Here is a 26,528-nt window from a genome sequence, read left to right as displayed (position 1 = left end):
GTACATGCATATCAAGTTCTTCAGCCTAAGTAAGACATATCCAGAAATATGCTACAATGTTTGATTTGATTGGATTACGAGAACTGAGCTGACTGAAACGACTGAACTTACCTCCATGTGGAGGTTTGCTCTTGGACGTGAGGATCACAAAGCCAAAGCCTTCAGTTTCCTTGCGGTGGAGTGTGATGTCAAAAGACTCGTGGTCCAGCGCACTCGGCATCGGGAGGCGAGGTAGTTTGGGAGAACCATTCACCAGCACCGGAGCCATTTCCTGAGCTTCTTCATCTGTCGAATCTGTTTTGAAAGGATACAGATGCTAATGCATTTCTGTCTTGAACAATTCTTTTTAAAATTTGAGTGCTGAGGTGTGTATCCTTGAGGAATTTGAGACGATTTGAACCGTCTTGTCTTTGAACTATATGGTCTACAAGTCTACAAAACATGGATGATGATTGTGCTGGACAGTGTCTATCTTGGTAACAGGATAAATGTTTTGTGTAAGATCTCTAACTCAACTAATCCCAAATATCCAAAATGGCATGGCAAGTGCCGAGACACATTCTATGTTTCCTAGTGCTCTTTTCTTTGACCTGCTACACCTCATGCAACTCAGTTTAAATGCATGCATTCATTATTAACATGTTGTTATTGTTTATTTTTGATGATTTGCTGGTTTAGTAGTCTTAGTCTGGAGTGGCTGTAGCTCAGAAGCAGAGCTCGTCATCTACTAATCGGAAGGTTGGTGGTTTGATTCCTGCCTGCTCCTAGTCTGCATGGTTTGGGTAAATTTGAAATGTCTCCCTCACCTGTTATGGTGACAGTGGTACATTTGTACCCAGTATTAGGTTTTTACACTGTGTAGTATGTGGGTATGTGTTGGACTACTACCTATAAAGCAAATTGCCCCTTGGGCACATTAAGGTTTTACTCTAATTCACTTCTTTCTGATAAACTATAAAATCCAGTGCAATAAAGTTCCTGAATGTACTTTTAATTACAAAAAAGTTGACAAACATGCCAGGTTTTGCTTGGCTTGTCACTCACCTCTGTAGATCACCTTCCTACGAACAGTCAGCATAACTTGACCATTTCGGGCAGCGTTGGTCATCAGATCCAAAACCTGCTTGTGCGAACGACCCTTGACCATCACGCCATCGATGCCAATAAGTTCGTCTCCTGCTCTGAGACGCCCGTCCTTCTCTGCAGCTCCATTAGGCACAATGGCACCAATGTACACCTGGGGAAATACATTCTGACATGGGGTTAATAACAGACCCTGACCACTGGGTCAGTGTCTCATAAATACATAAAATTGTATAATTTTAACCAAAAATTAAAATATACTTTCAAGACACTCATATATACACTTACTGGCTGTTGTGGCCCTTCTCCTCCCAGAACACGGAAGCCAAAGCCCGTTTCAATGTCCCGCTTCAGAAAAACATCTATATCTTTGGCGTGAGGCTCTGTGGGCATAATTTTCCTAGTGTTTAAAGCTGGCCAGAATGACAAAAGGTTTAAAAAATGATATGAACAAGTGATGCTGGTCTACACTTACGTCTGCTCTCCAAAAGAGCTTTGGACTTCAAGTATATCTCTGCAGCATCTCGTTTGGGAGAATCGGCAGAGCGCAGGGTGCTTGTGTTGGAGTGGTAAGGCAAGGCCTGAGGTGCTGAGTCTGCCACAATGTCCAGAGTTTCTGTACTGGCCGTCATTTCCTGTCTCTGACAGACACATGTTGCTTAATGTTTTCAAAAAATGAAACCATTTATGTAGAATTTGGCTCATTATCAAAAGCTAGTGGATGAGCACCTAATGGTGATGGATTACAAAAGCAATAAAGGTCACTTTTTATGAAAACATCAAGCACTTTCACTTTACTTACTTCCTATTGTTTTAAATTCTAAGCAAAGGGATTTGGATACAATACATTTTAAAAAGTAAAGATTTCCCCAAAGGCTATGACAGGCCTCTTCAGGCAGAAAGGGCAAGTTTCTTATCTAAAACTGTTGCATTAATAATACCACGATATCTACAGAGGCTCATCCATGCTTCATTACCATTGCAGTCCCCTGACAATAGCCGTAAGACTACGAATACAGAAAGGAAGTAATTAAGATCGTTTTTCAGAGCAAACAAAAGAAGGCGCCCAGAAACATAATCAATATTCAAATTTATTGCTATCATTTAATTCGATGCAACAGAAGCTGGTTAGGCTGAAGGACAAAATGCTTTGAAATCAAATTGAGGGATATATCCCCGTGGGGAAACGATAATGAAGAAATAGACAAAGATAAGATTTTACTCACAGGCTTCAGACTCTTCACAGGCGATGTTTGACCTATGGAGAGACACAGACACACAACAGGAACATATTAGGGAAATGAAAACAAGATTTGGAACAAGAGTCACTGAGTCACTGTCCACCAGATGGCAGTGACTCTCCGACAGAGAGAGTGAGCATAAAAATAAACCGGTGCTGCTCTAAACTCGAGAGGTGGGCTCACTAAAGAATCATCCATTAGGGAATATATATTCATGTGCGTTTAAAGATACATAAGAAATATCAAGATACTACACGTGCTGGAGAGGTGACAAATCAACTGTAAGAGAGTGGGCGAGGGCATTAGAGATTCATGCATATAATTCACTGACTGAAGATTCCCTTCCTGCTCTCTGTTCACTGTACAGCACACCCACATATTCCATCTTAGGCTCCCCCCCCCCCATCTCAACGCCCTGCTTTAAGTGAATTAACAAACACTGCTCTAGAGCCTGGAGTCCTGTGGAGCTGGGCTAACACGGCTGATGAGGGCTTAATGGAGCCTGATGTAAAAGGGGAGACACAGCGGTGTTTTTCCGCTTCATTGCAAAATTCCCAATCCAACATCAGAGTCATCAAAGGCATGAAATAAGACAACTGTACCATACATACACATGACACACACCTTCCCACACAACTCTTTTTCTTCTATTCTTTCTCTAAGCACTGATGCCCACCAATCACACAAACAGGAGCACAGGGATCCTCTTCCAAGCCACAGGCAATTGTCTAATGAGGGTTAAAACTGGCATTAGTGCTTTAACTGGACAGGCTGGACGAAGCTGAGCCCAGCTCTGCTTTAACTGTGGGGTCGTGCAGTGCGTCAGTGGAGCAGGAAGTGGTGATGGCAGCAAAACAGTTGGCATACGTAGCGTGGGTGTTCTGGGATATGAGGCAGAGGCTTGAGGTGTGGCTATGGGGAGGAAGCCCCTGGGGACGTTCCCTCTATAGCCATTTAGCTACGGATCCCTAAGAGGCATGCAGAGATCTCCTTCGCTCTGCTGATGATCAAAGCCAATCCAGGGTTCATCGACTAGCACAGTAAATCCCTGGGGTGGCAGGAGATGGATTTAGGAGACATTTGTAGGGTGTCTACTCTCCTCTCTTTGCTACTTGGAATAAAGCACATCCCCACACTTATGTAATTCCTGCTCACTGACTTGTAACAGAAAGCATTACACCTCAACGGGAGTTGTCATAAAAAGATGTAGATTAAATGGAAGAAAAGAGAAGGAACGCTCAAGAAATGTTAAACATGTAGAGTCTGCATGCCAGAAAATACGACTCTGATGGATTGAGTCTGATCATCATTTGCAAGAGTTAGAGTACAGTGTCACTGTTAGATCTATTCAGCTAAAAAGGCAGCATTCTCTACTGTGGTGACCTTACACAGATCGCAGTCAAAGTGGCATCACCCAGACTTCTACAGAACAACAGTGTGTAGTCAGTCAGTGCCCCCCAACCAGCCACAACACCACCTCACCTCCTGTCAGTATCAACACGCTGACCTCACCTCCCATGGGCACTGTTGGAGTTGCATTGACAGTAATAGCATATTATGTCACACACGCAAGGGCATAAAAGCATAAGAATAATAGAGGGATACACTGAGGAGGAAAAACAAAGAACAGACAATATGGATCTATTGCTAGTGAGCCACATAAATCTATAGATGCACAAAAAAACGTTAGGCAGATAGAAAGACATGCATGAGGGTGAGTCAGACAGACAAGTACAAACGTGTTGTTATTTCAGTCTCTCACCTCCTCGCAACACCAGTACATTGACCTCGCTGCCCACTGGTAAGTCTTTAAGGATGTCCACCACTTGTGCATGGCTAAGCGACTGCACATTTTGCCTGTTGATCTCTTTAATCACGTCTCCTTTCTGCAGGCCACGGCACCACTGGGCATCCAAGATCATCTTCACCTTCTGCCCCAGAGGGCAGTCAGCAATGGCAAAACCAAATCCACCAGGTCCCTTGACCAGTGGCACGCTTACCAGCTCTGGTTGGAGCATCGCCGTGGCCGCTTCTCCACCCTGCCTCCCGTTTGGCAGGGCAGCCACAACAGGACGACCACTGGCATCAGTAGTAACATAGTGGAGCTCCTGTGAGGAGCCATGGAGGACGTCACCTTTGACAAGCAGTGGCTGTCCATTGATAAGGGGCACAGCTGTCACCACCTCTCCACCATGCAGAGCCTGCTGGGGCTGGGTGGCCGGCGGCGGAGGAGGAGGGGGAAGAGGATCGTCGCTGTCTAGATCAACGTCAGGAGGAAGCGGGTATCCACGGCAAAGAACCATGTCCACATACTGGTTAATGGGAATTGACTGAAACATCTGCACTACCTCTGGATGGGTCTTCCCCAGCACACATACCCCATTAATCTCAACAATCACATCACCTAAGACAAGGAGAAAGGAAAGAATGTAACAAGAAAGAATTAATCCCGTGGTATTTAATCTAGACATCACCTCTCTACTTTTCTTGGAGGAGTCCTTTCTCCTTTTGCCAGACAGCGCTTTTCTCTGAAATGTCCTTTTCCCCTTCACTGCTCTCTCATATTTTCATTTTGGCAGCTCCTGGTACCGTTTCAGTTTCCTTTTATCTCATTCATTCCTACTTCATTCTTGTCCCCTCTTTACTCACTACATTGTTGAACAGACCTGAACAGCATTCAACAACAGGAGCTGAGACAGGCGTAGAATTCTGTCACATCATACTACTGTAAGCATCACACACAGCCTCATGGCTGTTGGTTTATGTAGACAGCCCAAAGGCAAGATCAGAACCCGAACAATAAAGCTTTTAGATGGTTTCACGCCCACCATAATCAGCCTGCTATAAAACAATGCCCCTGACAATGCTAAAGTTGTTATTGCTTTATTTACTGTAACTCATGGGGCAGTGTTAGGTTAAGTGAAGACCACAGATGTAAAATTGATACCTGAAGGTGCATCATGGTAACACAGTGGGTACACGTCAGCTACAAAAGAATTTTCAGCAATTTTGCAGAAATTAGCAGTTTCGAACACATGGATCTCCCTTCCAGCTAAATGGGATTTTAATGTTTATTTGAATAAGTGTATCAGCTCTTACTGGTCCTTTTCTGTAGTAAATTGTGAGCACATTTTCAAAGGTTTTGCTCACCAGATGCCATCTTTTTGTCTTGGGCAGCAGGACCGTCGCTGAGCACATTTTTCACCTGCAGAAACTCATCTGTGCGGTCACCTCCTATGATGGTAAATCCAAATCCTTGGGAGCTCTTCTTCAGCGCTGTGTGGTAAATCTCCCCTTTCAGCTGGCTGGGGTCTGCGGTGAAGCCAGATGCACCACCTTTACCTGTGCAGAACATGTACATGTCAGCATGTGTGAGAATGCACATTAATAAAATTATGAGCGAATAGGAAGTTTTATCAAACACGAGTGAAATAACAAAACAATACACAACATGAAAGGCAGCAACAATGATTAATAAATTCATAGCCTTCTTGAAAGATAGCAAAATCCATCCGTGTCCGCACTGAACCTCAATTATACACATTATGTGCTGAGGATCAACACAGTAATTAGTCATTTCTAATTAACAGGCATAATCTGTAAGCTTTAACTAGATAAACCTTTCACAGAGACCTTTTTACACCTCCCTGCCTACCTGCACACTCAGACAGATAAAATTAGTTAAAATTACAGCTATAGAAGCTGATACACTCATTTACCTTCATTTGAAAACTATAGAGCTGAACATTGATATAGTACCTCTGACAGTATCCAATTTACCACAGTGTCCTCTGTTATCCCTTCCCTGCTGCAATCAGTGACTCAGAAAAAAGAAGGTTTATCACTACAGACTTTTTATAACTGGAAAAAGGAACAACTTAAGGTCAGTGGCAACATCAATATGGACGAGCAGCTTGGCTGTGGCATACGCAATACAATAGATAACCGACTGTCAGGGTCACATTGCATTTAACTGGGCAGCTTCTCTATCTGGCATTACTGTGGTATCAGCACTTTAGATCATGGACACACCATTTTTCGCTTGCTGCCTGATGGTTTCTGGCCTGGACCGCATTATAGCTTTGACTCAAAAACAGTAAAAGGGAAACCAGCTGGTGACAAATGGGGCATATTCCTGTGATTCGGCTATATACTGAGAGAGTGTGATGGTGCTGTCATTATCTGGGATCTTTATATTTGAAGATAAATGAACTGTGGCAAAATAACCATCCTCAAGAGACACATATGCAGTAAGCTAAAAGGAAATTACGACTTTTGTATGAGTCTAAAACTCTCAGTGATAGATAACTTATTATGATAACTTCTACCAAAAAGAGAATGACAACAACAACAGGAAATGTATGAAGTAAATGCTGCCTCAAACATTATTACACTGACACCATGTTTGTTAAAGATGTGGTTATCAGAGTACTATTTCATTAAGAATTTGTAAATGTATTCAGCAACAAGCAAAGGATTTGGTGTTATTCAGATTTTTCCTATCGCCAACAAATCTAACAAATAGATCACAACCTGTAGTTTGTTGGTGGCACTAATCTCAAAGCCTAATCACACTTGGTGAGGATGTACATTTTGTAAACTGTTCAAGATTATATGGTTTCTTTTATCAAAAAGCCAAAAAACTGCAGTTTGACAAGTTAACAAATACATTATTTGTATAGTGTTACATGCTTGTTTTGAAATAATGTGCTACCATTAGAAACTAAAAAACATTGCAAGCTCTTTGGGCTGTGTATATGTGAATACTTTACCTGAAATTAACAGATATATGAACGTTTACAGCTGCATTCTTCACTTGCTTCTCTTAATATCTTTATGCAGCTTCTATACACACGATGACTGAACAGTTACATCTGATAGCTATGTGCCCATTCCTATATCCAGTTTAAAAAAATTGCAAGAACTTTGTAAATTGGCTGAAAAGTAACAGATGCACTTTTCCCACTCATTTCCTTCAGTTTTATAAAGGCTAACTTTCAAGGGTGTGTGTGAGGAATACAAATGAAGGCGCTTTCATACTTTGAAACAGTTCAGCAGCCATAAACATTTGCTGCAGACATGAACGGCTGTGAGTGAGTGTAACTTATCACAGTCAGTGCGGACTCCAGATGTCCACACTGTTGCATGGATCAAGCAAAGCCCATTTGCATAATCACATTCAAATTGCTTGATAAACTCAACATGGGATGTTTTTTCGCCCCCCCCCACCCAGTGAGTGCTGATATACCCATTTGCCTGCACATTTGTGTGTGAAGAAATAGACAGAGGTAAAGGAGGGTGAAAGAGAGAGTAACCAAGGGAGGAAGTGAGTTTGATGTGTACAAGCCTGTACTTGTGTGGGTGAGTCCAAGGGAGGTCTCTGTGCCAATGTTTGTGGGCAGACTTTAAACACCAGAGGCAGACAAAACCATCATATCCACTGCATCAAACGGCCATGGTTTTTGAGTTCTTATGTGTGACTCAGTCTCACTGTAAATCTCCAGTGACATTATTCAGCATAGTTGAGGAAACAGCTTCTTTACTACATCCGCGAAGCAACAGTAGAGCAACAGCAATGGCTGTTTGCAAAAGTGCACTGTGAATGCCCTACATTACAAGTCATGACCAAATTACTAGTTTAATAAAATAATATAGATAATGGATGAGAACAAAGCAGACATGAGCACATATAGCCATGTGTGTTTTTAGTCGTTAGCTGCAGTAAAACACGATGTAAGAAAGAATTAAACAACACATTTCAACATACAAATAAACTAACTGCTTAAACTAAAACTTAAAAATGATCTACTGTGAAAACATTACATTAGTTACATTATTAATATTATTATGTGCTACAAGTACTCTGTAATTTTACATTTACATAAGCAAACAAGATAGGATCTCAATTAAGGCATATTTTGAAAGAAGACATGTTATGGAGCCAAACTAACTGAAATCTCAAAATTGACCTTTGCATAAAACAAATTTTTGCCTGTAGTGTTTTTTCAAAAAAACATTTGTATATAAACTATTAGTATGCATTATTTCTGTATTCACAGAATTAATTTCCTTCAGAAAGAAATCCCTGGGAATTGAACTTCTTGGAAAACAGAGCGTCTGGATTGTAGCCTGAGGTGTAACCGACAACTGATGATGCTTAGGTTTCATCATAGCGACTGTCTGACAGCTCACTAAGTTGTGTAATCAGTAATCAGGAGCTGGATGGCGGATTCCTCAGTCCCCGCACACCTGAGCAGAGAGATGTCTGATTATACTTGGCCTCTCTGACGTGCTGTTACACCAGCTGTTGCCACATGCACCGTTAAAAGCCGGCCTCCTCCCCTACACTCCCTCTTTCACTCCCTGAATCTCTGCCAGCGCTATGCGCTTGTCTATTTCCACTACTGCAGTACTGTAATCTATTATACATATATTGTAATGAAAACATACTTAATTCATGATGTTTATTGCAGCTGAAAAATGGCTTGTCAACTTAAAGAACAGACCATAACTGGAGAGCTGACAAAAGTCTGTTACATGAGGAAACTGAAAGAAAGGGCTCATTCTTTTTTTTTTGACACATTCAGCTGACCTTGCATAAAATGATGACGTTCTACTGCTTTCTATTCCCACAAAGCACGTTTATCAAAGCGCACTGACAGAGGTAAAAAGGTCAGGCCTCTACACAGAGGATAAGCCAAAGTAATTAAATTACAATTATATTTTAGCTAATTAGCTGATGCTCGTGTCCAAAATGATTTACAGTGAGTGCAGAAATAGAATAAGCTACAATAAAGACAAAATTACTTCTGGTGCTCTTGAATAATCTTGCAGCATCATGAAATAATAGTAGTACATGGTTAAATAACCAGGAAAGAATATGTGATACAGAAGCAACAGAGAGTATGTCATTTTAGATGATTTCAGTGTAACTGCAGTTTCTTGATTTTAACGAGGTGCAATGACAGTACAAATTAGACAGCTCTCTGACATAATTACAGGTACACATGTAACTACATGTAGTATACACCCAAGTGTGGTGCCAAAACTCATGAAACAGGCTGATTTCTCTTATGAGGTTTATAAAGCTCCCATATGTTACATTAGGAATCCAACATTTGCAGATTTTCACGTGTGCAAACTTGATCCTTTGTGCTCTTTATCACAGGCTTCTGCCGTTATGACACCGTGGAAAATTGTTATAAACCCAGTGGAAGTAAAGAGGGGGGCGCATTGTGCATTGTTACCTTGAGAAGGTGCTGCTGCGGCTTGCTGGATCGCTGCAGTCTCCTGGCTCAGCTTCTTCTTTGCCTCCAGGACAGGGTTCTCAAACTGGGTTTTCTGATTGATGTGGCTGTAACATAAAGAGGTTCAGGTTTGTGAGAAGAGACTTGGAATCCAAACACGCACACCCATAGACATGCTAATCTCTCACTTATTGAGCTTACTGCATCATTTTTCTGCAGTTAATTATGTATGCACCATCCTTTTAGAGGAAGTATAATTTTCTGATAGAGGGATGCTATAGTGGTGCCAGTAAACAAATTCACAAGCACAGCACACATACAGTAAATTCTGACTTGCCTCCTCTTTATGTGGGGGAAGTACCATGGCTTTTAGCCATTTAATATTATAGGAAATGAACCCCTGACTGCCAGAAACATCCTGTTCCCCTACAACAAGGTAAACAGCCTGTTGTCCCCTGGCATACAAACAAGAGCCATTGCTTCATAGTGAGCTCATTTCAAGCTAAACACTAGCAGGTACAAGCTCCATCTATATGCCATTGACTCTCCCTGTCCAAACAGTGCAGGTTTCTCTCTCATGTCACTTCTAGGAGCGTTTATATGCTTTCTGAGCAATAAAACAATGCGAGAATTCCCATTTTCTTTTCAACACGACAGATTGCTACCTCGTCTTCCAACCCCCACTCCGCTTCTTCCATGCATTCTAGTTCAAAATCTCCCCATTTCTCTCTACTGCTGTTACAATGGCTGTGTTTCACAGATTTCCTGCTGGGGTGTTGATGACAAATACACATTTAGCACACAGACAAATATACAAACAATGTGCAATGACAAATACACAGACTCTATAAGCACACACAAACACTGACAGAATGCGATGAGAGAAAAATCTGTTTTGTGTTCATATACAGGTCACTGCAATGTTACCCGCAGAGTTTCATTTTGCCACCCACCGATAAACAATGTGAAAATCCTGATCAAAATCTTCAAGTGTTCTCCAGGTAAAGGCTTTCTCTCTGTATGTTGCATAATTCAGAATATTCTCACCCGAGATGTGCTACAACCATTTGTTTATTTTTAGACAATATTACTTTACATTTTCCCACCGCTCAAGTACACAGAGCTGTGCAATATGCACTTGTGCACTGACCCCGCTGGTAAAATACGCTTGTGTGTTATGTGCGTCTGAGACGAACAAGTATGACAAAGCAATGGGCACTGGTGGTGATGATGGCAACTGGAGTGATTGGAAATGAGATATATCAATATTACTTACTCAACATAGTATGTCCCATACTGTGGATCGTCAATTTCCTCCCAGCCATAAGGTAACTCTGCAAAAGGAAAAGAGTGTGCTATTGTGCAGTGGAGATGCAAATTGGGTGCTCACAAGATAACAGACTGATAGAAGGAAAGGGGACAAGTATGCACAATATTTCGCAGAGGTCTGGGAATTGTAATCTATCTGGCATTATGGAACAGCAGTAGTTACCAGTGTATCTTTCCCCCTCACTGGAATATTTAGCATCGGAAAGTATGTATGAAAATACCACCATAATAATCTATATTCCCGTGGTTTTCAACAAGCTGGCTGGAATGGCTGGTGCACGTTATGTCTTGACGAACATTATCAGGCATAAGAAAAGAAAAGACAGAGGAGCTCTTAATGCAAGGAAGCGCACTGGAGTTGCTTTTCAGAAGAAACACACTCACTAGCTTTCCGTTTGCCTGTAAAAATCCATTAAAAACAAGCTGGAAGGGTCCCACTTTTTCAGCCGTGGCTGCTGTCTGTCTACGCTTGCACTTAAGCCCACATTATATCCTAAGGATAAAAAGGCACGTCTGAAAATCCTCAAAGTAGACTCCAGCTCTAGATTTTTGAAAAATTAGCTTTTAACACTGCGATGCTTAAGGTTACTCTTAGGTGATGTGCCATTTCAAAGAGAAGTCAAACATTCATATTTCATCCTGGTTGGTTGCTTGATTCATTGTGGGAAAGGGTGAGAAGTGATGGCTCATGTAATGTAGGGCATATACAATGTAAGTATGCCCCTGTGTAAAAGCATGTGCAGTATTTAATGGAATGACTGTACGCTTCAGAAAACCAGCTGAGCAAAGGAGTCTACATACCGCCATCCTCGCACTTCTCAGGGGGCTTTGCCTTCTTCGCCAAGCGGGGGTCCAGCCATGTGGTTGTCTTGGTATTGTGACTGTAGAGTGCAAAAAAATAAAAGCCAGGAAATATCATCAGACCTCTGAAAACAAGGAAACCACTGCTGAAGCACAAGCAGCCAACAAAAAAGATGTATCACAGCAGGAAAACGGCAGCCGTATTCTCCCGTGTAACATGCTCTCGTGCACAAGATTACTCAATTTATCAGCAAACATCTGATCCATTGCTTTATATTCAGCTGTCAGATTACAGTGTTTATGGTTAGGTGGCCTTTTCAGAGGGGAGAAAAAAAACCATGTGATGTGAAACATGACAAACTCATTTATCCTCAAATGTGTTAAACAACTGGAGTGTGTAATCAGCAGGAAAATCACAATGGTCTTCTAATATCTTCAGAGACAAGTAGCTTAGAGCAAAATGCGAATAAAACACAAACTTGTGAACACACACACTTGCGTTTACTGTACGTAAACCCACACACCTATAGACCCTAAGAGAAGGTCTGTTTTTAGCTTTACTAAGTTGTCTTTTTAAACATCGGATACATTGTGAGGTCTAGAAATACTGAATTTTACTGTTAAGATTACTGAATTTCCCGGAGGAATAAAGTTCTATCTATCCATCCAAACAAAGGACAGTTATGTACATTTTCTTCTTTTTACTTGTTTTTATGCTGTTGTCAGGATGTTATGGTTTAATTTTCCTGTGACAGGAAATGAGGTGTAGCTCTCATCTACAAAACTCATCATCAGACACAGAGGATCAAACCTAATATCGCTGCTGAAACTGACAGAAATATTTTTTGAACTTTTTGCAGACATACTTGTACTTTTCTATTTATATGTATATTTATACCTATATCTCTATATTTATCTATTTATTTTAATATTTATCTATCAATATCTCTGTTTCTACACTCATTTTATATGAGTGCTTGATGTTTGTTGTATAGTTGCTGCTATGACAAGTCAATTTCCCTCTGGGATTAATAAAGTCTCTCTAAGTCATTATGGATAAATGAGAAACAAGCAAATATAAAAAAAACATATGACAATTGATACACACACAACACTTTCATGTTACCATAACATTTTGCAGCATACCTCACTGTATCTGTAAGATGCAATAATTTACATAAGCAACAACACTCAGGTTGTCAGTCGGCCCAGACTTCAACCCTCATCATCCAGTTTACAGACTGCACTGCACCAGCTATCAACAGATTAACCTGCAGCAGCATCTTCTTACTACGCGTGTTATGATTTCTGTTATTCAACAGCACCTCACAAAACAAGCAAAGCAATTTCCTAAAACAACTGATCACATATTTGCATTTGTTGGGACTACTTTCTTCTGTGTATTAGTTCCAACACACATTTGTTGTGCTAATGAGTATTGATGGCAGCAGGCCGGTGTAAGTGGCCCTGACATATTTGAACTTTTCACCAAGGGCAATATTTGTGACTTATCGATGTGGTTTTAATAGTTTTGTCCATGGGCAACACACAACAATTCTGGTGGGCTGAATCAGTTAACTGTTGTTATTTTAATGATATTTTGTTTTGCAAAACGCATTAAATAAACACTGTTTGAGAAGAATACAACAACATAGCATATATGGCAACTTGTGGGTTAATGATTAACAACTTACATTTGAGGATGCACTGCCTGATAGTCTAGGACTGAGAGCATGTGCAATTATGTTTTATAAACTCTATAAAATTAACTAAAATAACTAAAATGCAATTTCTAATCAGCCCTGTATCAGACATTATCACTTTGAGCCACAGCTCACGTCTCACTTACTCTATGAAGTAGACCATGCCGGTCTCAGTATAAGCCATCTCCCAGTTGAAAGGCAGGGGCTCCAAGCTGTCATCACGAGGAAGAGAGCTCCATGTGCGGAAGTCCATGGTGCTGCTGGACTGAGTGTAGCTGGGCACGGTTTTCCTCCAGTCTGCCCCCTCTTTGTGCTCTGGAGAGCGTTGGAGGATGGATATATTAAAAAGGGAATAAGACAGTGAAAGCAAGGCAGAGAGAGTAGAAGGTTCGCCTGCAGGAACACCTATGTCCTGTGTTCCTGCTTGCTGCAGGGAATTGGCGATCCCATGTCACTCACAGGATTTGCATGTCTTCGCCAAAGGGCAGTTTTAGATTTGCCTGAGCAAACTGCGCTAAAGTGTGTGCCTGTGTATTTGTATATTTCCTGTGGGTTGCAATGATAGAGGCAGGGATTCACATCTAAAGGGCCAGTTGAACCCTGAGGCTTCTTCTCTTTGATAATACTTTATAGCTGCATGTAAAGTATATTCTATTGCATTTGTAGACACTCCCCTTTAATGAGAAACTGCTTGCCAATGAACATGAAACATACAACAAAGGCTCTGTTAATTCACTTAGCACTCCATGCCTTCCTCAGAAGATGGTTATAAAGCAATGAAACATAAGTGGTTTTCATCCTTTTCTTTTTATGTGGCGCTAACCCTCCTCACAATAGAGGATAATGCCAAAAGATGTTACGCAAATCACAATAAAAGCATTTCTGGGGGATGCATTTCCTAAAGATCATTCCACCTGAATTTTATATTGCCTATAAATTGCTAAAAGAAACAACCACAGAGCCCTTCAGCAGCATTAGAATTTTGGTTATTTACAGCTTCTAAAACACTTTCCTCTTTCACCTCTCTGATCAAATGCGCACACTTGAGCTTGATTTTTAAAGGAAGACAAAGTGCGGATGGCATGTTTGAAGACGCTTTACGTGCTCGAGCTATGTAGACACTTGGAGAACCAGCCTGAGGGCAGAGCCTGAAGGAGAGCTCATCAGTAAGGTTCACAGCAGGGTGAGGGCCCACTCGACGATACGAGTCAGATGGGTTATAGAAGGACTGTGGTTGATAAGGACAGCCTAAGCAACGATGGAGGAAGCTGCAGTGAAGAGTTCAGAGACTTAGAGCTCACATTTTCCATTAACCTCTTTTTTCATTCGACCATAACTCTCTCCATCTATGGCTGGTCTGAGACTTCTTTGCCACAGCTGTGGGCTGTAGCAGAGCAGTCATTTGTGACTGGTTACTTTCCATAAAAAGAACTCCTGAATGTCTGGGCATCGTTTTGTGTTTGATTTCAATATGACAGAACAGTTGTGTAAACAGACTGGATTTCTGTGAATCCCTTGTACAGCTGAGCAAGCAGTGTTTGAGCTGAGACTGTCAAAACAATGTTTCATTGTGTAAAAAATATTTTCAGCTTGGACTGGCCTCAATGTTAACCCTAATTCTCTCCTACTAAAAAAATGGATATGGTACATAGCATGTAACCCATTTCTGCTACAGGTCTGCTCTCCTTGTAAGCATTAAGGACAGATTCACTCCTTAGAGAGCCCAGGAGTTGTTCTGATAGATTACATGCACAGTATCCTACACTCCTACATCAGAGTCTCTCAAGGTGACCTGGGAGTTTATTCAACGCTAATGGTAACAGCGCTGTCACATCACATTTTAAATGTTTAAAATAGAGCCCAAGATAACATTATTTCTTTTATTTCTAGAAAGCGATATTACTGTGACCTACAGTTCTTTACATGTCTGCTGGGTCCCTTCAAACCTAGAAACCCAAATCTATCTTCAGGAACCAAGTCAGACAGGGCAATGACTGAATTCAATCTGAGTGTCATTATGTCTAAAAATTTGGATTATATTTAACAATGAAATGAAAAATCCGATACCTGTTGAATGCTCTCTTTCTGGGCCTGTTTTTGTCAAATGCATTTGGATCAGGTCTCTCTCTCCCTTTCTAAAAAGGACTTAACATTAATTCTTGATGCTTTAGGGTTTTCTAGGGTCTGTTAGGGTCAAGTATTACTGAACTAAACTAAACACGGAATTGGAAACTGACTATTATTAAACAGACTTTGAAAGATCTGAAGTAGAAATTTCTTCCCCTGAGCTTCTCATTAAGAAAAATAATAAGCAATACCATTTGATCTAGGAGTACAAAATATTTCAATCTTGACTGACAAATGAGATGCAAAATGACAAAATGAATTACGAAGACGATCGATCTGCACAGGAGAGCGTAGTGCAACATTATTTTCGTACATTTTGTGCTTTGACATCGACTTACCAGGTAAGCCATTGACCAGTGGTGGCCGCTCATCATCGTCCTCCTCCTCAGGTACAGCGCTGTCCTTCCTGTCCATCTTACTGACTGAGGTTGTGCGTTTCCTGGGGACCTCGCCACCAAAGTCCTCATCAAACAACACCTGATCCACCAGGTCAGGCTGCACCAGGTTGGGCTCTGCTGGAGGCTTTGGGGTTCCATAGTAGTTACCTTACAGAGGAAAGGAAAAAAAAAAAAAAAAAAAGTCATTTAAAATAATGTAACCAGAAATAGGAAAGCTTGAGTATATTCCAAAAAGACCAAAAGGAAAGAAAACTGTACTTGGCTGTGCCAGAAGACACAGGCAGGCCCTCCACTATGCCACTATCGCCACAATTTCTGTGATTTAAATCAAAAATGATTTCTCTAAATGTCACACACCAGCACTCAAGGTCAACCATTTACAAATTTCAGAGGTCTGATTCCTCTGCATATTTTTTCCGTCTCTTAACCCCCCGCTTTGTTTCCCCTTGATAACTGCACCACAGGGCTGTCATCACTCATGTTACATTAAAATCACTTCACTTGGAATTTGCCAGCAACTAATTACACTGATCATTGAATACAGCAATTATCTATCTCTCAGCTTGCTTTTTTTCCATAATGAAGAAAGACCTTGTGTTACGGATTATAAATATTCAGTGGGATAACAGCGCTCTGTAAAGAGACGCAGGAGAGAGTAAAACTTTGTTAAATTATTTTCTCATTTAGCTCATGGGGTGATCTATCTATGTATGGCTAGTGAGCAGTATGTGGAACTCAATTTAGGCATTGAATAAGTAATTATTCAACCTCCATTAGGATTACAAATAATGTGCATACTAATTTAAATCCCTGCCATTTATTATGATTATTTGTTTGTTAAATGCTGCTCTGTCAGATGTGTTTACGGAAAAATTATCAAATTAATTTTTTTGTAATCCATTAGTAAGGGCATATATTTACTTGCTACTTACAATAAGTGATCGTCAGATTGAGCCTACTCAGCGAAATCATCGTATATAATTAGATTAAATAAAGAATACAGAGAAATACCGCTGGGAAATACAGATCTTCGGCTATTTAATTAGCCTCCATAAACTTGATCTTATTTTCATTTGGAGCCAGTTGCTTATGGGACCATTGTATTATGAACATTTGATGTACTTAAGCGTGAACATGCAGGCATCACAAACAGTGTACTGTAAGAGCAGCATTTATCAACTCCAGATCTTTTTATAGCTCGGTACAAAGAGGGAAAGCTGACAGCATCGTGCATGGCAGAAAGAACAGAGGGCTGTGAGGAAAATATCACAGCCACTCCAGCAGCTTTACAGAGCGATACAGTAACACCACATCAGCCTTCCTCATAAGTGAGCCCATCTTGAGCCTGGCCTCATCTCCTCGGGCATGCCAGCAACAGTACACGGCAAACTGGGTTAATGCAGCTATGGTCATCTTTCTCAAAGCAGCAGGAAGGTTGAAAAGAAGACGAAGGCTGGATAAAAGCCTACCCCCCCCGCATGCAACTTTACTGTTTACTAAGCGACAGCCATCTGCATTTGTCAAAGATGGCTTCATTAACAGGGGTGGCACAACGATAGCGGGGAAAGATTGGGTCTGCTGGCTAATCCCCGCCTGTCTCCTGCCACACGCTGACATTTATCAGCCAGACGCTACCTCTGTGATTAATTACTTACTAACATGTCTCTTGCCCCCTGATAAATGTGTGGCGCAGATATAGAGGTGTGTGAAAGCAGTGTATCAGCGGAGATTTGTGGCACCATTTGCCATTATAAATGGAGGGGAGCCTTATAAGCTGATAAAAAAAGGAAGCTTGTCCGATGTTACTTGTGATCCTTGTGTCATGAGGTTGATGAGCAAGGAAGAGTGAACCTACTCCTTCCAAGTGTGTGCAAGCAATTTCATGGTGGTGGAATCAGCTACTGGTAATAAAAAAAAAAAAAAGCTTCCTGTTGTGAAGGGCAATATAAGCTACACAAGGTTATAAGCACTCTTTCATCCTACCAAAAGCACAGACACATACACAGCAACAAATCCATCAGACCAAATCCACAAACAGTCAGCTTCAAAATCTAATTTAATGTTTGTTTTCACTTCTTGCAAAAATCTGACTTATTACCACAAAATATACCCTAAAACAACTGTATAGAAGTGGCTGACAAAAGATGAAAGAATTCTGCTGGTAGCAGATTAAAGTTCATCTATCAGGAAAAAACAAAGTCTTGTAAAGACCTATTTAGTTTTTAACTGCCTCCTCTGTTCAGCTCTGAAAGTGTGACACAACTTGGACCTCAGAGGCACAGAAATCGAGGAGGGACCAAAACCCCCCAAAACAAAACTGTGAGTGCTTGGCACCGATGGCTTATATGTGTGCTTGCCAGATTACCTGGGACCAAAACTAACATAGATTGTCCAGCTTGTATCCGACCAATTTTAGAGCAGCCTGGATGCACAGAAACAATCTTATCCTAGAGGGATATTACAAGTGTGTTGTGTCCTTTTGAGAGGACTTTCTTGAGAGAAGAACAATCCCTGACAGCTCTGTGACAAATAAGTTAAGGAAAGGCTGTTTAGACTAAAAATATATGTACATTGCCTCCCATAAGCCATTTGCTTAGTGGAGGACAAATGTTTTTCTTGAGCCATTAAGATAATGGCCATTACATCAGAGAGTTCACTGCAATTAACTAAGAATCCCATTAGCCTAGCAACTTGTGCACAGCTCTATTTTTATGCACTACTACAAACTTAAGGTAATTCACGAGGTCCTCACAGAACTATGGAACCCATCTGGCCTGTGACAGGACACAAGAACTTATTTTCCCCTTTTCAAAGAAAAAAAAATAGGCTGGGCTTCAAGCACAACTAAATGTAGTAAATCACATTCCTTGATCCGATTACTTCCACCTTTGAGTAAACTGTGCTGCTTAGAGATCAACACTCCCTGCCATAGTAGCCGTGCATCGCTTGTGCTGACTGAGTTTAAGCAGACGCGCAGGGGAGGGGGCATCCACTATCAGAGTGTTCAGAGTGTTCCCTCTTAGGAGTAGTATACTGAAACCTTCCAACTTTTGAGAAGCTAATCCTCACATCTGCACACAGCCGAGGCTGTCCTGCTTCCTCAGCAAAGGGGGTTTCTATTGGGAGCCAAGGAGCTCAGTATGCCTGTCAACTACATCTCTTTCTCTATTACATTCTATTCCTCAATTTGCTCCTCATTTCTCTCTTTCGGCAAACAGTCAAACTCTTTATAAAAGGTATAAATCCCACTTGACTTCAGCTCATAGATGAAGGACAGGTTGTGGGCGCCTTGGTAGCCCTGGAAACCTGATCTTCAAATTCTTAGATGATCTATTCTGACACAAGGAAGGACAGGATTTGTTCTGTGTTCAAGGATGTGGAATTGTGTGCTAACAATGAATGTGTGTCCATGTGTGTCTAATGCCATTGCTGCAGCCGTGCTATGGGGATGAAACCCTTTAGAAGGAATGACACCTTATCACAGGACTCACAGACTGCTGCAAGAAGCTGCCTCAGCAGGACCAGACAGACTACGCACCTCACCATCAATAAATGCATACAGACAAAGTTCCACAATATGGTAAAAAACAGAAAGGCACCTGTGCACATCCAGAGGAAGCTGCTCTGAGCCTTATGACTCTCTCCCTCTGGATGAGGATTTGACTTTATCTTTTAATTCTACATCTCATAGGAAGCACAAGAAGCAGCTCAATGGGAATGAGAGCGGTGAGGGGATTGTCCATTTTATGCGACCAGAGGTTGCTCCTCAAACATTTAGAAAAATCCTCTCGCATTTCACAGCAGTCTGGATTTGCACTAAGAAAGAATGAGCTTAAAGAGAATGGGGAGATTATCGTGTTATTGCCATAATCATTGTGATATGTGAGAGAAATCCTCCATTGCAATCCCTTCATGACACGAATACGTTGCAACCGTCTGACTTTACGAGACCTCTGTATGCAGGGCAGCTGCTTATGTTTTATTGTCGTGTGAGATACTAAAAATCTTAAAAACTTGGCCATTCAGATGTTCGCCAAGCTGAAATATCCCTTGTTGTGTAAACTCTGTACTGGAAAGAACATGAATGTGCTTGTCTACTTGCAGTAAAATATCATTTGGAACTGACATGTTTACTTCCTTAAGGCGCTGTCACATGAACATTCGAAAAAAACAGTTCTTTAGCTCTAAAAGTTACTTTTTAAGTTTTGAATGTTTGTGACAAGCCAGACCTTGCTGGCTGTGTATGTGAGAGGAGAGAAAGAGGAAAGGGAGAGGCTGATTTATCCCATGAATAAAGCATGAGTTGTAAGTAAAGACACAAGTGGATCCTCCTTATTTGTGACTGCAAAGTCAGCAGGTGGGTTCAGAATGTTGACTGGTTTACAAAAAGTCACCAACAGGTGCCTACTTGTTCACACACTATTGTGTGAATATGCACTGTATACTGAAAAAGTAAAATAGGTACTGGCACAGATTCATAAACAGGGAAAGCAAAAAGTGTCAGGCATGAAGTTGCAGGGCACAGTAAAGAACTTGCAGGGCACAGTAAAGTGCAAACTATGCTCATGAGCATGCATGCAAGTTATGGCTAATTCAAGTACCAGGAATAACTTTCCAGGTCTGCAAATCACCGACTGTCCGATGCAAAATGCAAAATGTAGAAGAATAAGCCACAAGCTTCAGTATGAGCAGTGAAAAGATCAAAAGATTTAATTATGGAGACAAGTTGAAAAGAGAAAAGGATGGATGATCTGTTATCTGGCAAAACTCGGGCAACTCTTTTTATTTAAATATCTGTATGTCTTTCTAGTAGCAGAGCACTTTATTTTTTAGCTGTTTAGGAGTAAGAACATCCAGTAACCTCCAGCAGTTTTGTTTAATAATTAATTTTGTAATGAAAATAAAATGAAGACTGGAAATAAAACTTTTTTTTTTTTTCTGTACATGCTGTCAATTATAGTCCTTAAAAAGGAAATTACAATCGGGAAAACTCAGTAATGTGTAGTGATGGTTTTTATACAATATTATGTTATTTTGTTAAAATGAAAATATAGGTTTTATTTTACTGACACATTTTATTTGTCTAACCAGACTAAACTATCCTCTGCTCACTGCAACATACATAAAATAAGGCCTATAATTCACCCTTTAGCTCAAACACTTTGAATGCTTTGCCACTAAGAAAAACCCCTTCCTGCCTATCACACCTGTCACTGACCGCTGGCTATTTCAGGTCCTAAAGTGCCTGGAAAATGTAAAGTTTATTTAATCCTTGCTACAAAAAATGTTCTTATTTATACAATATTTCTAAGTCTATTTAAATTTAAGGTCTGCAAATTCCATACCTCATTGCCCTTTCTACACACAGAGAGGAGAAGCTGAATAGTGCCGTTTATCTCAAGAGCTGCAAATACTGCTGCTACTCTGACTGTCACTTCTAACAAGTCTTTAATCGTGTTTCACTGATCAATACATTTTGTCCCGCTCGTCACATTTCACTAAGGCAGGCTATAAGTCATAATGACTGTGAATAGCAAGCTTACACTCACTCTATTATAGAGAGCTGTCAGTGTGAATCATATACTCTGACTAAATGCACACAGCAAAAGACAGGCACACAGAAAGGTTTCTCATATTCTTAATACCACCGTGATACCTACCATCATAGGTTCCACTCTCCAGCAGAAGTCCACTCTCCTCCAGGATCCTGAAGTCTCCAACACTGATGAAGTTGTAGTCCACGCCTGGCACCTCCCCCTCTCGAGGAAGCCGCGTTGTGCCTGCAAAGAAAAACACATAAGCATACAAGCCAACACAAGTGTAGATAAAGCAGTAATCTAGAATATGTTTCAGTTGAGACAGAAACTGAGATTAAGATATTTTCTCGGCTAACAGGTTCTGAACTGAATTGACCAGTCAAAATAAAAACAACTCTCTACTGTCTGTTCTTGATTTCAAAGATACATTTTTGTGTGTTTTTTTTTCTTCTTTTTATCTGTATAAGACTGCAGTACATATTTGATAAGAGCAGATATCTCTTCTTGGAATGAAAATCCAAAGAGACCTTGGTACCATCTTGTGAAAGATGGATAATTGATGAAGGCCTGTAGAGCACTGAGGGCGTAATTCATTTAATCCTCCGTGAGTAACTGCAGCCTCTGCTAACAAGTTCTTATTGGAAGCTTCTTGGCACATATACTGGCTACAGCTGAAATGCAGAAATCAGTAGAGTAAATTAGAGATGTGAATTATGATGGAAGCAATGGGATTTGTAGCCCCCTGGTGTGGGTTAAGTTCACTCAGTGCCACAGAGGGCAACTCGAATGCAAATGACACAAGGCAATTCTGAGTGCAGATTTTGCCCCTGTGGGGAAGCCACAGTCTATTTCAGTACTGATGGGAATTTTTTTTCTTCGTGGATGATTATCTGCAAGGCAAAAAAATGGACACCAAATGATTACATTAGCATGGGGATTATGTAAACCGTATTCCATGAATAAGTAAGTGGGAATGTGCTACAATTGCACTTGAGGCTAATTAGGTGGTGTGTCACCAAACTTGTAAACTCCATTGAAATAACCACAAGAGTTGAAGGTAGGACAGCAGTAATTGGTAGCATGAGAGGTAAAATAAAGCAGACACACAGCCACCAGTCATCAATCCTGCATTTCATGGAAATTTCTCTCACCTAAATGAATGTCAGTCATGCTTCTGGAGCAGATACTTCCTAGTTAATCCTCTCTAGGGTCATGGGAAGGGCAGAGGGTTGAGGATAAGAGGGAGATGAGGAAACAACCCTGCAGATTACCAGTCTGTAGAGGGCTTGCATAAAACAGTCATTTATATTCAGAAAATCATTCAATCTGAAATTTTAAATAAGCCCGATTTCAGTGTAAAAGGAAACCAGAGCAAATCGAGTGGCCCTGCAGCAGAAAAGAGAGATGAGGGAAACACAGAAACGATACTACACAGAACTACAACACAGAAAAAAGTTTAGTAAGTGAATATGCTCTCACAATGCCAAGCAAGAGCACTTCTACCCATCTGAATTCAGCAACAGCAACACACAGTATCAGCAAGAAAGTAACATAAGTATTTTGAATTAAATACAAATATACCCTAAGTGCGCCGTTGATCTGTTCAGTAACAGTATACATGTGTTGCATTAAAATAAAATGCATTTAGGCATTCCAATACAACTACAGTGGAATGTCACTGAAATATACTGCAGCATCTCCAGAGTATCTTTTTTGGCACTTGTAGAGTCTGTGCCAATTAGTAGTGAAAAGGGTCTGTAGATCGTGGTAGCCAAATAGCCTATTAAGTAACTTTATGTTGCCATTTCCTTTTGTTTTTCCACTCATATTTTCTCCCTAATTGGACTGCGACAGCTTCACTGCACAGTGCAGGAGCAAAATCACAGTTTGGGGAGAAAAAAACAAAAACACTTCTACAGTCTGCCGTGATACCACAGTTTGTGTTACCAAAAGCAGTTGACACTGCATTGTGTGTGTGAATGCCAACCTCTGCTGCTTCTCATTACCAACTTGTCTGCCTGCGGCGCTGGCTTTGGTCCCTCAAAAATGTCCCCTGTAGCCCAATTACTTGAGCCACAGTTGTACCTGCCAAGAATCTCCCTAAGCCATCATCCTGGATGCCACACCAATATATACCATAAACCTGCTATTGTGAATCAGTTGCAGCAATATAATAAGGGCTCGCTCATGCTTTGAGGGTGCAGATGAATAAAAGTGGCAAATCCAAACAGAACTTTGCAGCATTTTGCCATATTTTTCTTTTGAACACAAGCCTGGAGACTGCTAAACTAACTGCAGGAAGTCCCCCCCCCTCCAAAAATAGATACTATAATGAAAAAGGTTAAGTGGATATACTGCAGTTAATTGCCCAGCAAAACAGTAGTATACCAAGTTATACACAGCAGGAATGTATTTGGATCATGGCTTAAAGCAGAGGGGAGAGTCTCCTCTATTCAAATTCGGGCTGTGCCGAGTGACATTTTCTCAGGCTCTGGAGCTTCAGTGGGAATCAACAGCAAGTAATAAAAGATTCAGGACATGTGTTTCCTGGTTTAATTAAAGGCAACAATTGTACAACTGTAATCTGACAAAATCACTAGACACACAAGAAAAAGGCAACAGTGGTGCTGTGATTTCTAGAGTCAAAATGATACCAGATTTTTGGGGCTACATAAAGTTTAAAAAGTAGAAAAAAAAAATGGCATCATGGTCTCTGAAGCACCCTTCAGCTTTTACTTGATTATTTTTCCTTGTTGTCTTGTTCTTGGTTAGCTCCTGTTTTATTTTAGTTGTGGATCTCTTGTGTTTCTGCTTTTTTTGGGGGGGGGGGCACTCATTTGCTGTAGCCTGCCCTGCCCTCATTAATTTCACTGTGATTGTTTTCACCTGCATCCAGTCAGCCCTGTGTGCGTATGTACTTTAATCTGTTCCCCTGTATATTTGTCTGTTTACCTTCACATATTTCAACAGCTTTTATGGGTTCTAGTTTTGTTTTTATCAGCCCTGTGGAGTCATTAAAGCGCACCTTTTGTTAGTTAGACCTATTTATTAATTTCAGTTTTGTAACCTGAGGTCAAGAAAATGTTTCAACACCATCTGCAGCATGTGCTTCGGATGGTGCTGGAGGTATTGTAAACAATAGTAATGGAGCTGCTTGTCTGGTCAAACTATATAAATAAAGCTTATAATTAGGGCTGAATCAGATGACGCTGAACCTTCACCTACTTATGCTGCAATAGGCCTAGCTTCCTGGGGGCTTCCCATGATACACTGACTATTTCTTCCTTATTCAGGTTTGTGTTTATACACCACTTTACATTTAATCATTAGATTCTGTCTCTCTTCCACAGTATGTCTTTTGCTCTGCCTCCCTCCCCACCAGCAGATGGCTACCCCTCCCTGAGCCTGGTTCTGCTGGAGGTTTCTTCCTTCTAAAAGGGAGTTTTTCCTTCCCACTGTTGCAGAGCGCTTGCTTATAGTGGATCGTCTTGTTTGATTGCTGGGGTTTTCTCTGTATTATTGCATTGTTTTTACCATGCAATATAAAGTGCATTGAAGGGTTTTGTTGTGCATACAGATGGTGCAAAATGCAGCTGCTCGCATTTTAACAAGAACTGGGAAATTTGAGCACATTACCCCTGTAGTGAGATCTCTTCATTGGCTACCTTTTCAGGTTCAAGCTCATTTTAAGGTCCCGCTGCTCACCTATAAGGCTTTAAATGGATTGGCACCTTCATACCTCTCCGACCTTTTACACTTTTATGTTCAATCCTGTGCTCTATCTCAGGACTCTGCCCTTCTAAAGGTTCCTAGAGCCAGAAAAAAGACAATTGGAGAGCGTGCTTTTTCTTTTCGTGCCCCATTTTTGTGGAACAACCTCCCTCAAGATATTAGGCAGGCATGCTCTGTGGAGGCTTTTAAAACTAAGTTGAAGACACATTTGTTCACCCTATCCTACATGTCTTAATTCTATGCCTTCTAGTTTTTAAATTCTTACTGTTTTTAACTATTGTGTTTTTACTTGTATTGCTATGTATCGCTTTTATTTATTTATCTTTTTAGTTTCAAATAGCTGTACAGCACTGTGTTTGAAAGCGCTTTATAAATAAAGTTATTATTATTATCATTGAAGGGTTTTGTTGTGAAATAAATAAATAAAATAAAATTGAATTAAAATCACACCAAGCATCTCTGAAATCTCGGAAAAAGTAAATTCAGAGATGTGCCCTCGGTAGGGAGACCTAGGTCATGTGCTTCTGGCACAGCATTGCTTCTTCAAAAAGTTCATAGATCTGCAGCTACTGGCCTTTTTGAAAAAAAAAGAAAAGCTGCTTAGTATTGTGACAAAGTCACCGAGTAGGCAAAGATGAGGTGACCTGAAGAGTGATGATCCCTGCTTCGAGTAAGAGACAGATGAGACAAGTAAGTCAGGTGCCCAAGCTTAGATGGTTTACATTTACACTAAAATCTGACTCCCAAAACTAAAAACCAAATATCTGAAGCTTTTATCTCTAAAACTGCTGGTTGATTACAAACCTGACAATGACGACAAGTCACACGCATACACTCCATTTATAATACAAACTAAACTTCACTTCACTGGCATTGTTAGGCAGATTTGTCCTTGGTACAAAGCCAGTTTCCTGTCACTATGACGGACAAGCTGCTGGCTTTAGCGTTGCATTTAACATTCAGGATGGTGTCAACACTCTCATAAAACTCTTATTAGAAATTGAATGACCATTTCCTAAAATGTCAAACTATTCTTTTTATTTTATGGTTATGAGTAGTGGTTCAGAGCTGTGCGCCTGTCTATCTTGGTTAGAAAAAAAACTGTCACCTTAGTCTTCCAAGGTCTAACTGCTGAGACCTATTTTTTGAACCATCTGGACTCGAGGTTGTCACAATGGGAACTTCAGAGGTAGTCAGTCAGAAGTGGCAGGCCATAAATTTAACATGTTGAGTTCGTGCACAGTTTTATGATGGTACTTCAAACAAGGGTGGCTTAAGGCTTTGATGTTGAAATTGAAAGAAAGAAAGAACAGGGAAAGCAAAGGGGATC

At 40.7% G+C, this 26,528-nt stretch overlaps 1 protein-coding gene and 1 long non-coding RNA gene across 10 annotated transcripts in view; one reads left to right on the top strand and one right to left on the bottom strand.

The window, feature by feature from the left end:
• The window catches only part of magi3b (membrane associated guanylate kinase, WW and PDZ domain containing 3b), a 123,448-nt gene that overhangs the window by 8,452 nt on the left and 88,468 nt on the right, over positions 1-26,528 (bottom strand). For 2 of the 3 annotated variants that reach the window (XM_013276601.3, XM_013276602.3), the window contains exons 3-15: positions 21,590-21,709; positions 15,870-16,076; positions 13,551-13,719; positions 11,702-11,781; positions 10,848-10,905; positions 9,572-9,678; positions 5,475-5,666; positions 4,087-4,728; positions 2,310-2,341; positions 1,559-1,724; positions 1,372-1,466; positions 1,045-1,252; positions 112-294 (exon numbers count right to left, since the gene is read on the bottom strand). In XM_013276601.3, coding sequence (XP_013132055.1) covers positions 112-294; positions 1,045-1,252; positions 1,372-1,466; positions 1,559-1,724; positions 2,310-2,341; positions 4,087-4,728; positions 5,475-5,666; positions 9,572-9,678; positions 10,848-10,905; positions 11,702-11,781; positions 13,551-13,719; positions 15,870-16,076; positions 21,590-21,709 — 2,259 coding nt within the window. The remainder of the gene's footprint in view (positions 1-111; positions 295-1,044; positions 1,253-1,371; positions 1,467-1,558; positions 1,725-2,309; positions 2,342-4,086; positions 4,729-5,474; positions 5,667-9,571; positions 9,679-10,847; positions 10,906-11,701; positions 11,782-13,550; positions 13,720-15,869; positions 16,077-21,589; positions 21,710-26,528) is intronic. The other variant, XM_019359074.2, reaches the window with a different exon arrangement.
• On the top strand, positions 4,726-25,592 carry LOC106098857 (uncharacterized). Of its 7 annotated transcripts, XR_001225171.3 has the most exons (6): positions 4,726-5,051; positions 5,505-5,679; positions 9,493-9,699; positions 10,483-10,572; positions 15,873-16,035; positions 24,817-25,592. It is a non-coding gene; the product is annotated as an uncharacterized LOC106098857 (long non-coding RNA). The 7 variants fall into 7 exon arrangements; XR_003220078.1 differs by having other exon boundaries at positions 5,502-5,679; positions 9,493-10,572; XR_003220082.1 differs by lacking the exons at positions 15,873-16,035; positions 24,817-25,592 and adding an exon at positions 21,598-21,712.

The sequence above is a fragment of the Oreochromis niloticus genome, linkage group LG5, assembly GCF_001858045.2.
Source record: "Oreochromis niloticus isolate F11D_XX linkage group LG5, O_niloticus_UMD_NMBU, whole genome shotgun sequence".
Lineage (NCBI taxonomy): Eukaryota > Metazoa > Chordata > Actinopteri > Cichliformes > Cichlidae > Oreochromis > Oreochromis niloticus.
The sequence above is the reverse complement of the archived record's forward strand: the minus strand, read 5'-3'. Positions and strand labels throughout refer to the sequence as shown.